Below are 15,753 nucleotides of genomic sequence, written 5' to 3'. Positions count from 1 at the left end.
GTACAAAGTGGCAATTTTAACAAGCCATAATAAATTATCTATATGGTATTTTGAGCTAAAATGTCACATATGTACTCTGGGGACACCAAATATTTATTTTACACATAGACAGTGAATTTACATCTTAAAATGTATTGTGACCACTGATTGTGACATATCCCCTTATTTTTTAAATCCCGCCCCCTTCTCATTTTCCTCACGCAGACAGATTACGTCACTGATCTCCGTCAGCCATTTTGTTCAACGCGGCAGTTTATTTGTATGCAGGTTTTCGTTTTTAAACCCGCTGTTATAAAATCTCGCAAACGTTTCACGTTTAATATCATCACAAATACTACAGAATGCAGATCGAAGAACAGACCGACTTTAACTCAGAGTTTCCAGAGGGATCCAAAATAAATGCTAGTAAAAACCAGGAGGATGACGGGTGAGTGTTTATACGAGAAAGAGAGAGGGAGAGAGAGAGAGAGAGAGAGAGAGAGAGAGGCCTTACACGATGAAATTAAAACACGGTTAATTCAAATGATATATTTAGTTTAGATGTGCTAAATTATTTATTCCACTACCGATTCATTAATATACGTTAAATAGAATATCTTGTTTTACATCGTTTCAAACTGTATCGCGGTTATATGAACCTTTACTCATTAGCTTTAGCAAACTAGCATCGTAGAATATCTTAAATGTGGGTCACTCATATTAATTCTATATTTGTGTTTTCTGTGTGGGTTTCTAATGCGGTTTCCTTTTAACAAAAAGTTTATATGCCGGACCATGGTAAAGTGGTCGTATTAGTAATGCAACAGTAACTTACCTGTCTGAAAACGCCGTAGCGGTAACTTACAATGTTTTTGTGCTAGTAACGTTAGTGAAAAAAAAAGGTTTTAACTTAACGTTAGTTGATTGCGAGTGAACTCTTGATTTTAATTATTAGTAGGAATTCCACATCGGTGCTTTGCATTAGTGCACAGCCGGTTAATTAGAGCTCCACAATTTTAAAGCTGTGTGTTTGTTTTTGTGTGTAGGAAAATGTTCATTGGTGGACTCAGCTGGGACACCAGCAAGAAGGACCTTACTGATTACCTTTCGAAGTTTGGTGAAGTCCTGGACTGCACCATTAAAACAGATCCCATGACTGGACGCTCCAGGGGCTTTGGATTTGTGCTCTTTAGAGATGCTGAAAGTGTTGATAGGGTAACTGTGTACCCTGACACTTCTTACAGGTTTTCACAATTTTGCATTTACAACATGTTTGTTTATAGCATGTCATTGGTGTGTGTAGGTGTTGGAGCTAAAGGAGCACAAGCTAGATGGAAAACTGATTGATCCCAAAAGAGCCAAAGCAATTCAGGGCAAGGAGCCCCCCAGAAAAGTTTTTGTTGGTGGTTTAAGTCCAGATACTTCTGAAGATCAGATCCGGGAATACTTTGGAGCTTATGGAGACGTAAGTAATTTAGGACTATAAGAACAGAGGGACCACATAATCAGTTTTATTGAATCTTAGTGATTTGTCTTTTTTTCTTTCCCACTTATTTTCCGAAGATTGAAAACATTGAGCTGCCCATTGACACTAAAACAAACGAAAGGCGAGGTTTTTGCTTTATTACATATGTTGCAGAGGAGCCAGTTCAGAAACTTTTGGAGAACAGATATCATCAGATTGGATCAGGGAAGGTATGCAGATATTTAACAATATTACATGAAATTATGTGTGTATGTATTTGATCTGTCATTTCAAACAAACTAAAGTGTGTAATGGATAAACCAATAGTGAAATTTTTGTTAAAATAATGAAGGTATTTTTAACGTCATTTTTAGCACCTTGAAGAGACTACCATTTACTTGAAAGTGAAAATTCAAATGTATTAATAGATCAGCTCATGAATTCAACACATCTTTTTATATTATATTGAAAAACTACAAACCAATAAAATATCACAATTTTATTGAAAGTAATGCACCACAATTTGAAAAGATTTTATATCTGTACTAAATATATATTTGTAAATCTTGTGTAAAGTTTTTAAATACATCTATTTGTAAATAAACCGTTCGGAAGGCATCTTTTGTGTTTATGTACTGAAGAAAAGGTGTAACAACATTTATAACATTTATTGTCCCAAGAGTTTGCACAGTACATTGCATCTCTTAAATAAAACATGGTTAATTATTGTAAAAAGTAATCATGTTTTCGGCAGATTTGTTTTACTACAAATATCATAGTTAAACTATGCTTATTTTGTTGAGACCATAGTACATTTGTTGTTACTATATTTAAACCATGGTTATTTTCTTAAGGGATCAGACAAAGTCACCTTAACAAATTTTAAATTGTTAACAGAATTATTATATATATGGAAGGGGAAACCAAAAGAAAAACATTTAGATCTAGCGCACAATTTTCTGTTGAGCACATTTAAGCCTCTTGCATTCACTTTGAGTGTGTGCATGTAAGAAAGTGATGAAGCATACAGCAGACTCATTCTTTATTTATTGTATCTAAATTACTAAAATCTGGCAATTTGGTTATTGACAGTTGGCTAATTAAAAACAAAAAGATTTTTAGTTGCCTATGTGAAATGTGGTTGAATGTGCAAGTGATTTACTTGCATTGTAGAGAGTTGTAATGACACCATCTTTGGCCCTTATTAGATGATAAGTCATGGTAATGCAAGTGTTTACTTTTATTTTCAGTGTGAAATCAAAGTTGCTCAGCCTAAAGAAGTTTATAGACAGCAGCAAAACAGAGCAGAAAGGGGCTTTGGGGGAGGAAGAGGAGGCTTCAGAGGCCGTGGACGGGGAAGTAAGTCAATATGATGATTGCTGCTTTTTCTGGCAAAAACTTAACATTCATGTGTTTTGTAACAATTTTTTTTTTTTTTTTTAGCGGGACAGAGTCAAGGCTACAATCAAGGATACAACAACTACTACGGCCAGAACTATGGAAGCTATGGGAACGGATACAACCAGGGCTATAATGGCTACTCTGGTTATGACTATTCTGGATACAATTATCCAAATTATGGATATGGACAAGGCTATGATGAATACAATAGTAAGCTGAGATGCATGAATATAAAATGCCCTGGCTGAGGTCAGAAATGTATTTAATGCTAGTACACATAGTTCACGAATGTGTAATTCATGATGGTCATGACTGAGGACAGTTGTACCTAATTTAATTCACCTGAATATTTTTAGGTCAACAGAGCAGTTACGGCAAGGCTTCAAGGGAGGGTGGAAACCATCAAAATAGCTACCAGCCATATTGACAAAGTGACTAAACGTTCATATTAATGGTAAGGTTTTATCTTTTGCTGTGCTTGGATCTGACTTTATATTAAAGATCAATAGACACATACTATCTTAAAACAGCCAAAGGCATATGCATATTAGTGCATCACGGTTGAACAAATGTCTATAGATCTTTAATCGCTAATGATTGTGTAGCCATTTTTTTTATCTTGTAAGCATGCCAGAAAAACGTAAGTGTTTTTCTGTAGGGTTTCCTTTTCCTCCTCCTACTTTTTAACAGGTGATCATAAAGGAATAACATAGAGAGTTGATAGCAATGGTAACAGGTAAAGTACTGCTAAAGGGGTACAGAGTAAGGGCGCCTCTCCTTATTTTTCCTTTCTTTCCCTAATTCTGATTATTGTACCTTGTTTGTACCTGCCAGCGGGGACTTCATTGCAGGCCGTGTGTCACCTGACCACGACATTCTCTGGGCGTCGCACATAGCGGGCAGAGAGCACGGCATGCACAAGAAAACGCTGTCCAGTGGTATGGTCTCTTCAAACTTCCTGTACCAGCGTAAAAACAAACAAAAGACAAAGGAGATTCCCCCATTTTTCATAAGTTGTTGGTTTTCTGTAACATCTTAAAATGTGTTTTTTACAGGTATTTGTTAATGTAACATAAAGTGATTCATAACTGCATTGTTGTATTCTCTTTTTAATTTTAGTGCTCTTGTATTTCAGTTGTGGAGCTTCAGTGATTTTTTTTCTTTGGTTTCTTCCTTAAAGCGTCACTTACCTTGTAAATTGCATAAACTCATAATGCTTGCTTTTTGTCTTTAGAGCCAATAGCGAACTTCAAATGGGTACACCTCGCGTCTTTCCTTAAACATAGGTTTTAAAGATCATATGTAAATTGGGTTTTGAAGCCATTAAAAGCTGATGAAATCTGTGTTAGGCAGATCAAATATGAATTATTGGTTCTAGATATAAGTGTCATTGAAATTTTAAGAAGAATTTGGAGTGGCTCCATAATGGTGTTTATCAACTAACCACACGGAGCTGGAGCTTTTGCTGGCTTATAAGCTGTTTTTATGAATCTAAAAATTGATATAAACATATGATCTTTAATCTTTAATGGTGATTTCCCTAGTTTAAAATTGACAGCTCAAGAAGTTTAACAAACATGGACATGCTTTTTTATGTGCTAGTCAGAATAATTCATCTCGTTTTGTCTTCTCTTGTAGGTCGGCAGACTGACTTTGACTTTGTTTCCTGGAAGCGACTTGTGGATTCCTGTCCTTAAACAACTATTAAAATGTTATTAGGCCCTCTCAAGACAAATTCAGTGTCTAACCTTGTAAATAGCGAGGCGTTTTGTTTCTAAGTTTGTCTTATTCTGTGCTTTACTCCGATTGAACCTATAGGTTTTGTGCTGATGTGTTCTTAAATTTTCATTAGAAAAGTGTACTTTATTTTGAATTTTAGTTGTTTTCCTGAAGTTTTTGGATAAAGGGATGAAAAATAAAAATGTTGTGTTTGAGTTTTTTGTATGCATATTATCTGAATAAGAAAATTGAAATAAACTTTTTTTAATTAAAAACAAAGTAAAATAAAAATGATAAAACGTGTAACCATGAAGTATATAAAACACTAACTTGCACATACACAAAACAGATAATTCACAAGTAGCTGGAGGGGAGTATAATGAGCAAAAGATGGCCAATAAACGTCACAGAACGACACGGCGTTTCAAAACTGACGTAATCACGTCAAACTTCCGCCCCAGCGCCATTTTGTGAGTGTTCTCTGTTGCTATCTACAGCCCTACAACAAACTGACGAAAACTGAATTCTGAACCCAACTAACACGATTGTACACACATTTATTTGTACAAATTTACCCACACAGGTGTCGAAAATAATCGGCCGCATCGCGTGGTTGCGCCAATAGCTCGTCAATCATGTCTGAGGAGCAGACTTTGGGCGAAGACCCGATGATGATGATGACGATGGAGGAAGACGATGAAGGGGCTTTTGGCGAAGAGCAGGGGGTCGCTATGGCAGACGACGGAGGCCAGGGAGAGACAGAGGGGTCTAAGATAGACGCAAGTAAAAATGAGGAAGATGAAGGGTGAGTTGTCACAGTGTTCATATGTAGACTGCAACAGATAACGTTAAACACGTTATTTGTTTGTACAAGTCAGTTGTGTTTTTATTTAGTTTATTAGTTTTAGTTTATTTTTCCTAGTTGTCAACTTTATGATCTTTTTTAGTGTAAGTAGTAACGTGTTTCATTCAAATAAACGAAGGACCACAGGTGCTATGCTGCTAGGCCAAATGACTTCAAGGACGATCCGTGTTAATTCTCTAGGCTAAATATTAGGCTTGATTTATTTATTATTGACATGTCATGTGAATATTGACCAGGTTGCATCTATTTGCCAAGCGTATTTGCCATTCAAATACCGCCTAACAAATCTCCTGAACGTCTTCTAAACAGATAACGTTACGTATATTTTTCCAGTGTGTGATGTTTCGTTTCATCACTCATAACAAAGGCATATAGTATGTAAAAAGGTAGTTGACAACTTTTCCAACAACAAACACTAATATGGTTGACTGTGATGTTAAATGACAGCATGTGAAACGATTATCTTGCTTTACAAATGCAGTTTGTGCTCTTTGTAATGTAAGATAAGGTCCAAATCTTCTCAACTATTACTAAACACTGTCATTTTTTCACCTATATTTGATTCAAAACTGACAGATTAATGTTTCTGATATTTCATGTTGTTTCTCAGTTAATATTAAATATCATAACAGCGGGATGTGTAATTCCCAAAAATAGCGAAATGCCTGTTTAAAATAAATTTTGACTGAATATAGCTTGTAAAATTAAAGGAAATGTGAACTATAACAATGCGTTTTTTGTTTTGTTCAATATCTAATACTCTAAAGCCATATTTTAAACGATTAGATCGCAAACGTAGACATTAATATCACCATTCAATCCATATACCATATAAAGTTTAAAAACTAGGATTTGGTTTACTAGGATAAGATGCATCTCATGAAAAATTAGGCTGATGTGAGTCCATGTAATATTTAAGAGCTCAGCTCTTAAAGTTTCCTTTCATGGCGACAAAACTCAACACATTAAAACACAAGTCCGTTCTCATATCATGTCTTTTTACTTTCAGGAAAATGTTTGTTGGAGGGTTGAGTTGGGACACAACTAAGAAAGACTTGAAAGATTATTTCTCCAAGTTTGGGGATGTGGTCGACTGCACCTTAAAATTGGATCCTTTGACAGGCCGATCCAGAGGATTTGGCTTTGTTCTGTTTAAAGAGGCAGAAAGCGTGGAAAAGGTATCTGTGCAGATTGGAACCTTAAAATGATTCTACACCATATTTTGCTATATATTACAAGAGATTATTGTAATTTGCTGGTACATTGATGAGTTGGGCTATATAGTGTGCCTGCCGTGTTTTTATAAGTAATTTGTTTCCAACTCATTTTTTTAAGTTTATTTTAAGTTATTGCTTATTATATCCAACCGTGATGCATTTGTTCCTTTAAAAAGGTAATCACGCTAAAGGAGCACAAACTCAATGGAAAAGTGATAGACCCTAAGAAGGCAAAAGCCATGAAGTCCAAAGAGCCTGTGAAGAAGATCTTTGTAGGAGGACTTTCCCCAGATACTCCAGAGGAGAAGATCAGAGAGTACTTTGATGCTTTTGGAGAGGTATAGAGAAAGAGCATGTTTTTTTTTTTTTTAAATTAAAAGGTTTAATGTAGCCTTTAGCCCTATTCGGATGGGATTAGTTTTTCAAACGTTGTTTGAGCTTTAATGTGTCCCCCACCACGTATGTGATTTTATGTACCGATTCAGAAGAGACTAAAATTCACAGGCAATTCCAGAGGTTGGAGTGTCTGTTTCGAGTGCTTGGGTTTTGCAGATCATCACATGGTCTGGATATGCGTGCTTGTGATGTTTGAAATTTTGCTTTAAATTAAAAATGATTAATGTGCATGTAATTAATGAGTTTAACTAATCAAAGTCACTTAATCCTACTAAAGTAGCCTACGTGTTTTATATAATTAGCTGCTAATACTAAACCCGTATAATTTAAGAAATCATGATTAACAACAATTTATTATCTTTATTAATTAACATTACCATTCTGTAGTGGGCAAAAATAATAGGTACATTGGCCAGTCTTAACAATGTATGAGATTTGGCTTGCCTTAATAAAAAAATTCTGCCGAATGTAAAAAACATCCATGTCTAAATGAATGGGATGCAGAAAGTACAATATGCGCTCCTTAGTAAGACTTTACAGCAGATCAGGTTGGCCAAAACAGAAAAAGAACCGCATTTTTCAAAAGATATTGCTGGCAAACACAGACATTTCAGATGGAATTAAATTTCTCAGAGGACCTCTGAGTTTGGCAAAAACAGTAGGGAATTTGCTGAGTAGGTAATTTTAAGGAGGTCTTCAAAGAAAAACACACATGATCGTTTTGAAAGGGATTAAAAACAAAGACAACATCTGAGAAGAATGATTTTCTCAAAGTTCCATCTGTAAAATTAATCTTGTCCGAATAGGGCTGATGACGAATCTCATATACCCCACAATCCATATTTAATTTTTGTATATTTTGAGTGTTTCATTTATGCATTTCCCCTAGGTGGAATCCATTGAGCTGCCAATGGAGAATAAGACAAATAAACGGCGAGGTTTCTGTTTCATAACGTTTAAAGAGGAGGAAACAGTAAAGAAAGTTATGGAGAAGAAGTACCATAACATCGGTCTAAGCAAGGTACATACCATTAAGCATGATCCTGCTATTTAACATAATAGCAGCATCTCATTTTGAAGATCGCGTCCTCTGGAGGTTACATTTGTCAGCCGCAACAAGGTTTATTTTTTCAGGTCTTATTTCAGAAAAGCAAATGTTACATTTCAAAGTAAGGATAAAACTACAGTGATTATGTCTTACGAGGATTAAAGGTTCACTATATTTTCCCAAAATTAGAGAACATCAACATATATGGCCGACAAATGTGACATCCGAAGGATCCAGCCTTCAAAATAAGACTCTGTTAATGTGTTTAATATTAAACGGGGCCTGAAATTCTGTGCAGGATTGTGTTGCGCACAGTTTTAATAATTTTCAAGTTTTTATCATAATGAGGGAAAAACAGTTATTCGGTACAATATAAAAATGTAAATTGATAAATGTATCTGCAAACAAACTAGTTAAGTAAAGCCTTTTTAAGCTGCTGCTGCATCAGTTTTCTTTTTCGATTTTTCAACATTGTGGTAAAGCTAACATTTTGTAAATTTAATCCACATGCATCAGTATTACCAAAAACTGCATTAGCTCAAAGTGTGGAAGACACTTGTTTGGTGTGTTAAAGTGGTGTTCCAAAAAAAATAAATTCCAAAATTTTCTTGTTATAATAGCGTGACAACTTATATTAATTAATATTTTTCCACAATACTATAATGAATGAATATTTATTACTTGTTTTAATTTATTTGGAGAATTAATATAATATTAATGTTAAACTGGACTTGGTCTGTAATTTTTGTGTTACTGATGATGTGAAATCTGTACTTCTTTTTCTGCAGTGTGAGATCAAGGTGGCCATGTCAAAAGAGCAGTACCAACAGCAACAGCAATGGGGTGGAAGAGGAGGTTACACATTTAGATCTAGAGGGAGAGGCGGTACGGCTTGAGGCTTATACTTTCTTTTAGCAGATGCTATATTGAAATGTAGCCCTATGGGGCGGTTTCTCGGACAGGGTTTAGGTTAATCCAGGACTATGCCTTATTAATATTAGGTCATTTTAAGAAATTTTTGATAAATATACCTACAAAAAACACTACATGTGTGCATCTTAAGACAAAACAATGTCATTGAATTAAATAGGACAAGGTGTTTTTAAATTAAACCAGCTCAAACATGAATTTTAGTCTGGGACTAGTATAAGCCCTGTTAAGGAAAACGCCCCTATATGTTACCCAAGTAAACTCTAAAATGAAATATAACTCAATAAGTAACATCATGTTGGTTTCCACTGTGGGACAGACAAAATTTATAAATCCAATTTATTCCATTTGATGTGTACTTCCTCAAATTCTAATTGTTTGTTATGTTTGCTACTTGAATTCAAATTTAGCAAGGCATTACAATCTCTGTTACAGGTCCCAATCAGAATTGGAACCAAGGATATGGAAATTACTGGAATCAAGGTTATGGAAATTACGGAAATTATGGCTACAACAATCAAGGCTATGGTGGATACGGGGGCTATGATTACTCTGGTTACAACAACTACTACGGCTATGGTGACTACAGCAGTATGTAATACTGTTTGTGAACGCAGATGAAAAACTAAGGATATATTGTATCATGGATTGTTGGTACTCTTCCTGGACTATGACAATTGTGCACTAAATTATCTGCGCAGAATGCACATGCTTGTATTATATATGCCTATGCAAGAAACTCTAGCTTATTGCTTTAAGTGCTTATGTCTTACAGGGAAGGCTTGCTTGCACAAAGCTATATTGTACATATGTATTATAATAACTATGGTGCTAAATAGAAAGGGATGTCTTAGCTTGAACACATTTGTCAAAGTGCCTTGAATCCATTGGACAATACACGAAGATGTAAATCTGTAGGCCATGCAAAAAATTACCACTGGCCAGTGGGCGTTTTTAGAAAAAATAAACCATTTTCAAACATTCATTCATTCACTGCACAAATTTTTGTCTCACCATATTTTCAGAGTACAGTATTTTGCAAAATGTTTGAGTACTATTAACGTAAGTATCTTGCAAGTATCACGTCAAATTATTTTTTTTTTAAATTGGCATATTATTCTATTCTGAGGGTGCATATTCTTTAATGGTATATGGCTTTTTAAATTAATATCACTCAGAGATATTCTCAATATGGCATACAGCTACGAATTTAACCGTAGGCATTTGCATTGTTTGTGTTTTTGCTCCTACCTTTAGATCAGCAGAGCAGTTACGGCAAATCCCCAAGGCGAGGTGGCCATCAAAACAGTTACAAGCCATATTAACTTAAAAGTTCACAAGAAACAAGCAGGTATGTCGTAGTGCGGCTTAATGTGAGCCATTATTTTTTATAAACAGTTTATAAAGTACCATTTGATCTTTTGTAATGAACGTTGCTTTTTTTTCTTTAAAGTTTCACAGCACCCTGAAGTGCTTTACAGTAGTGGTAACATAGAGACTTTGGTCTTTTGGCAGTAATGTAACAGCTGGCTTTCGGCTGTTTCTTGCCATTATGTAACTGTAAATTTAACAGGTACAGTACTGCTAAATGGGTACCAGAAAAAAATGGATTTACAAGGAAAGAAAACAGAAGAATGTTGTCTCCTAACTCTGACATATACCTTGTTTGTACCTGCCAGCGGGGACTTCTTGCAGGCCATGAGCTGACTTCCCGATTCTCAGGCCCGCTCAATGCGGACAGGGTACGAGAGGCGTACGCTCTCGAATGCTCCCATTTGGTATGGTCTTCCAACATCCTGTATACGAATTGTAAAAAAACAACTACTACAGCAACAAAAACATAAAAGGGGATACGTCAAGCTTTAATCTTCAATTTTTTAAATTTTCCTTGTAAAACATCTTGGAATTGTTTTTTTTGTGTAATATTATATTATAATGTAATGCCATTTTTTACAGGCGCCATCAAGTAATGGTAAAATATGTCGAGGGCCAGAAAAATTAAATTAACTGTTCACTTTTGAAGGACGTACGGCTTTCTCTGGACTTTCTCCAGTGTTAATATGCACTTCTAATCTTACCTGTAATTGCTTGCTTTTCCTTATTTGTAGCTCGTGTAGCTGTAATATCCTGTAGTCCATGAGCTAAAAGATTGGTTTGTACTTGGATGCCTCTGCGCTGGAGAAGTGCTTTTTTACATTTGTATTGTGTGATTTTCTGCTGACAGCGGTTGAAAAAGCATCACCTGTAAACTATGTTAATTTCTTCTAACAAATCCTCTTTTTTTAACCTTTTGAAATCTTGCAAGGGACATATTGTTTGTGGGAACTTTGCTTGTAATTCTTTCCTTTTCTGTTTTAATTTACATCGATTGAAGATTTTGCATTCAGTGTTATGAACTAAATTTTTTAAATTATTCTGCTGGTTGCACAAAGTTGTTTAGCTAATGGACTTTAATTAATTGCATAATATTGTATTTTCTATTACTCTATTTCAAAGTCTTTTTTTGTCTTTATATTGAAATAATTAAGAATTGGGATTCCATTACATTTTATATAGTTTTGTCTTTGTCAAGCATTATTAATATTTTGTTTTTTGTTTTTCAGAGTGTAAGATGCTTTAAAGGTCAAGATTGAAACGAGAGTGAGCAAGACGTCGAGGCATGTTGGTCAACACATTACTTCATTTATTATTGCATGTGTAATAAGCATTAGTTCGACAATTAATTCACCAGTTCATTCGTTTTGCAATTATGAGAAATTGCATTGAAGTGTTGGATTATGAAACTTATCTGAAGTTTTGTTGTTGCGTTTTATTTTTGCCCTTTGTTGATCTAGAGATTGTGGTATCTTATCGTAATTGAGTACAATGATTAATAGAAACCACAAATCATTTAGAGTTTTTTTGTATACAGATATTTTAATTTATTGCATACAGAGAGTGTACAGGGTGTAGGCCATTTAATATTCATTTCATATTGCAGTATTTTGCTACAGAATTATGTAAACCATTGAATGAGACAATAGATAAAACAGTGTACAAGGTTGAAGCCAGTCAATTTTTTCAGATATTAAAGGACTAGTTTAACCCAAACTAAGTTTTTTCATCATTTATTCACCCAATGTCTTTCCATACATGTATGATTTACAACAGAAAATGTACATTTTCTATGAATATCCATCCATATAATTAAAGTGGATGTGGACCACTGCAAACTTAGAAAAGCTCATCAATGTATTAGTATGAAATTAGTATTGAATAATTTTGGTTATTTAATTATATCAATAACCTCTAAACGCGACAAATGAAATGAGAGGAGGATAACCACAGTCCACATAAAAGTATGCTTTATTCTGTCCTACAGCCTTTTGTAACAATACGTGACCCAATATTGCAATTTAATTCTGAGATTAGGAGCATTCAAGTTTAATCAATCTCACTGATTGATTTAACTTTTGAAACATGACAAACTTTGTTATGAAGTCATGTTCTTCAGATTTTATAGGATTATTTTATGTAGAAAACAGTATTTTTTCAGTTTTTACAGACAGGGTCACATATAATTACAGGCCAATCAAGAATTTCTGTATAAAACTTAATTTAAAAAAAACTGTCATGTATAAAATTAGTGTAAGAAGTACTTTACAGTTTGAAAATCCACTTCAGAAGTCACATAAGGCATCATCATAAAAGAGATTACAACATTTAAACTACTGAAGACTCAAGGTTCACTGATGTGGCACAGGTTTTTGTCATTTCGATATTTCCCCCTGTATACTTTTACCATTTTTTTATTGTTTACAAGATATTAAATTGTTTAACAATTCAATTAAGTCTTGCCATGTAAATGTTCTTACAGTGGTTAATTTTTAAGATCGCACTAGTAAATCATTAATTTTAGTTTATTTACAAAGTTTTGCTGTGGTTCCAGTCACATTAGAAATATTTTTATGATCAGGAGAATTGTCTCATGAGACAAAAAAGAAAAATCATATGTACACTAAATCTATTGAAAGATTTATATATGAATATCCCTTAAAATGAAAAAAAAAAAAAAAACACAAAAATGTACTTTTACAGTGAAAACGTCATCAAATTATAATTTACAATGAGATATATATATGTTAATGTTATGAGGGAATCACACCTGTTGCCAACAGAATGATTAACACAATGATGGCAAGCACTACCACACCAATTATAATCATCATCTTAGTGTTTTTCCACCACATCTTTCTGGCAACACGTGTGGATGTCCTTTGAAATGAGTCGGCCTAAACAAAGGTAGATGATTATAGAAATAAAATATGGTTAATGTCTTATAGAGTTTTGTTAAGCATATTTTGCCCTTAGCATGATCAGCCGCCACCATGTTAACCACCTTTATGTTCTTTTAAATCTTAGATTTTGTAAGTATGTATAGATAGCAGAGGCAGACACTACTTGAGTATTTTAAGTACATTTTCCAAGCATCTGTGCTTTATCAAAGTGTTTGTCTTGGGAATTTTTTTATTTTACTTTACTAAAAAATTTTCACTACATTCTAAAGCATAGAATCATACTTTTTATATTGCATATTATAATAGAATCATACCTTTTATATTGCATATTATAATTGATTTAATACCTAATTACAAAAAATTTTGTACATTTTCTTTTAAGTAAATAAAAAAATCCTAGATGTTTAATGTACTTAAATATAAAATATAAACCAAAAACTTGAAATTATGAAATGTAGTGAAGTAAAAATTATGATAATATGCTTTGAAATGTATGTTTTTTCAAAGAAAAACACTGATAAAATATGAATACTTAAAAATTTACTTTTATGTAGAAAGTAAAAATACTTAAGTATTGTCTGTCTCTGATAGATAGCAGATCTTGAAGACTTACCGTTGCTTGAAGATCATCTGTTTTGCCGATGAGGTCATCTAACCTCTCTCCTCGCTCCAGAACTTTGTTAATGTTGTCTTTCAGAATCACTTTAACATCATTAACTTGATCCTGAACTTGAGTGAGTTTTGTAGGTGCCGGTTCTGTGCTGAAGTCAGTCTACATGTGATTTCAAGCAGAAGGACTTTTTGAGACAACCATACTTTAACTACACACACATGCCAGCACATAAACACATTTTTAAAATACTTAAAAAATGGCAAGTGGAACATGCCCCATGGCTATTTTTTCTGTTATTTTCCCTGTTATCTGATACTGGATTGTATGCGCAAAACAGGATATGGTGACACTGCTTTATTGACTTTTATTTGCCATTTGCCACCTCCTTCCTTCAAGTAGAAGCCATGGACTTCCTGACAGAGTCATATGCTTCTGAGTCCAAAGATCTAGATAAAGCTATAAAGCTTAGTCTGCATATATGTATTGCTATTAAACATTGAAATAAACTATGTAATTGTATCTTTAAAACAAAATGAGTTTGTAACCTTTATCTTTAAACACTTAACAGGTAAACATCTTGACAGGTTGGTCGAACCTGAACAAATATCTATTTAAATAAACATTTCACTAACAAACAACCAAGACTTTCATGTGTACTTACCATACTTGTGTTGTTAAGAAACTTCACTGGATCTCGAATTTAACCCTTGGTGCTCAGCTGCTTAACTTTACCCAGATATCGTTTGCATTGCTTGAATGTAAGGTTTAAAGAGGAAACTTCTCATTCCTGTTAGCTACGATACAGGCACGAAGGAACAGGATAAAATGTTATAGAGCTCATTTGCAAACAGAGCTTCCCCTCCCAGTCAGATTGCACATTAACCACATCCTAAGAGTACAATACTTCCTATTGGCCATTTGTGAGGTTTTCACATTGGCCCAGCCCACCATCTGCTTTGCAAAGACTTGACGTAAGACCTTTGCTTATGTAGACTACAATGGGCAAGGAACAATGCTTTTTATCAGAGATGTTAACAAAGGTAGTGAAGCTGGGAGTTAATACAAGAGTGCTATTCACTGCATGTTTTTATGTTCCCAATGTGTCAAACAGCTGGGTTGGGCTGTTTTATGTATGTTTCACATCAAACATTTGTTTATAAAGCAATCTGAGAACATCCATTTTCAGAAATTGATTATAAATTTAGAAATGCAAATCTGCCGAAATTTAAGATTCCATACAATGCTTAGAGACTGTCTCTTTTATGTAAAATATCTGAATTGAACACTGAGCAAATAATGGCTTTAGTGAATGTGACAAGCCCTACTTGGGCAGTTTCCCAGACAGGGTTTAGATTAGGACTAGGTCATAGTTGTATAAGGAAATAGTGTTTTTACAAGCAAATCTTACAAAAAATGTGTGCATCTTGAGACGAAACAACAGCATGGATATATGTAAGTGCAAGGTGTGTTTTTTAAATGAAGGCAGCTCAAACATGCATTTTAGTCTGGGGATAACACCCCCCTCCACCCAAAAAAGTAGTATTTTTATTATATACAATTGCTTTGCAGGACTCCATAATGGGGCACATTTGTTTGCATGCATTCAAGTATTAGGAAATGGAGATACTGCAAACAAGTTCACAAAAAGTAAATGTATCATATTATAAAAAAATATACAATTATAATCATAATTTTAGCTGAGGTCTTAAGTTAATAATGTTTTAGCCAAGGTTCAGTTAGTGTAAATACAGCCTTTCTTGCAGTGTTTTTTTTTTTTTGTATTGTAGACAACATTTGAACTTTTATTACATCTAAATGTTTCAATGGGACTAACTTACAAGCC

General features: G+C 34.2%; 4 protein-coding genes across 13 annotated transcripts in view; 2 read left to right on the top strand and 2 right to left on the bottom strand.

Moving 5' to 3' along the window:
• enoph1 (enolase-phosphatase 1) overlaps window positions 1-3,856 on the bottom strand; it is a 32,600-nt gene extending 28,744 nt beyond the window's left edge. Inside the window, exon 1 of the mRNA XM_065240613.2 lies at window positions 3,662-3,856. Coding sequence (XP_065096685.2) covers window positions 3,662-3,856 — 195 coding nt within the window. The remainder of the gene's footprint in view (window positions 1-3,661) is intronic.
• Window positions 209-4,767, top strand: hnrnpdl (heterogeneous nuclear ribonucleoprotein D-like). Of its 3 annotated transcripts, none has more exons than XM_065240608.1 (8): window positions 209-427; window positions 1,026-1,194; window positions 1,283-1,444; window positions 1,543-1,674; window positions 2,695-2,803; window positions 2,888-3,055; window positions 3,202-3,299; window positions 4,484-4,767. In XM_065240608.1, exons 1-7 carry the CDS (start codon window positions 342-344, stop codon window positions 3,270-3,272), a joined length of 897 nt encoding a protein of 298 aa, XP_065096680.1. In that variant the 5' UTR covers window positions 209-341; the 3' UTR covers window positions 3,273-3,299; window positions 4,484-4,767. The 3 variants fall into 3 exon arrangements, with proteins under 3 accessions (XP_065096680.1, XP_065096682.1, XP_065096679.1); XM_065240610.1 differs by having other exon boundaries at window positions 3,680-4,767; XM_065240607.1 differs by having other exon boundaries at window positions 3,202-4,767.
• A 261-nt stretch (window positions 4,768-5,028) lies between these two features.
• Window positions 5,029-12,110, top strand: hnrnpd (heterogeneous nuclear ribonucleoprotein D). Of its 8 annotated transcripts, XR_010520716.2 has the most exons (9): window positions 5,029-5,369; window positions 6,439-6,607; window positions 6,823-6,984; window positions 7,932-8,063; window positions 8,879-8,975; window positions 9,456-9,611; window positions 10,278-10,371; window positions 10,700-10,798; window positions 11,624-12,110. XR_010520716.2 is itself a non-coding variant. In XM_065240603.2 (8 exons), the coding sequence occupies exons 1-7, from the start codon at window positions 5,200-5,202 to the stop codon at window positions 10,343-10,345; spliced, it is 954 nt and encodes a 317-aa protein (XP_065096675.1). In that variant the 5' UTR covers window positions 5,029-5,199; the 3' UTR covers window positions 10,346-10,371; window positions 11,624-12,110. The 8 variants fall into 8 exon arrangements, 6 of the variants coding, with proteins under 6 accessions (XP_065096675.1, XP_065096674.1, XP_065096673.1 ...); XR_010520715.2 differs by having other exon boundaries at window positions 10,278-10,798; XM_065240603.2 differs by lacking the exon at window positions 10,700-10,798.
• LOC135718289 (vesicle-associated membrane protein 8) lies at window positions 11,828-14,788 on the bottom strand. Its single transcript, XM_065240620.2, has 3 exons — window positions 14,572-14,788; window positions 13,911-14,069; window positions 11,828-13,291 (listed from the first exon to the last, which is right to left on the bottom strand). The coding sequence occupies exons 1-3, from the start codon at window positions 14,572-14,574 to the stop codon at window positions 13,148-13,150; spliced, it is 306 nt and encodes a 101-aa protein (XP_065096692.1). The 5' UTR covers window positions 14,575-14,788; the 3' UTR covers window positions 11,828-13,147.
• Between the last annotated feature and the right edge of the window lie 965 nt (window positions 14,789-15,753).

Source organism: Paramisgurnus dabryanus, chromosome 10 (genome assembly GCF_030506205.2).
Source record: "Paramisgurnus dabryanus chromosome 10, PD_genome_1.1, whole genome shotgun sequence".
NCBI classification, from domain to species: Eukaryota; Metazoa; Chordata; class Actinopteri; order Cypriniformes; family Cobitidae; genus Paramisgurnus; species Paramisgurnus dabryanus.
This window is presented reverse-complemented; position numbering and strand designations above follow the sequence as displayed.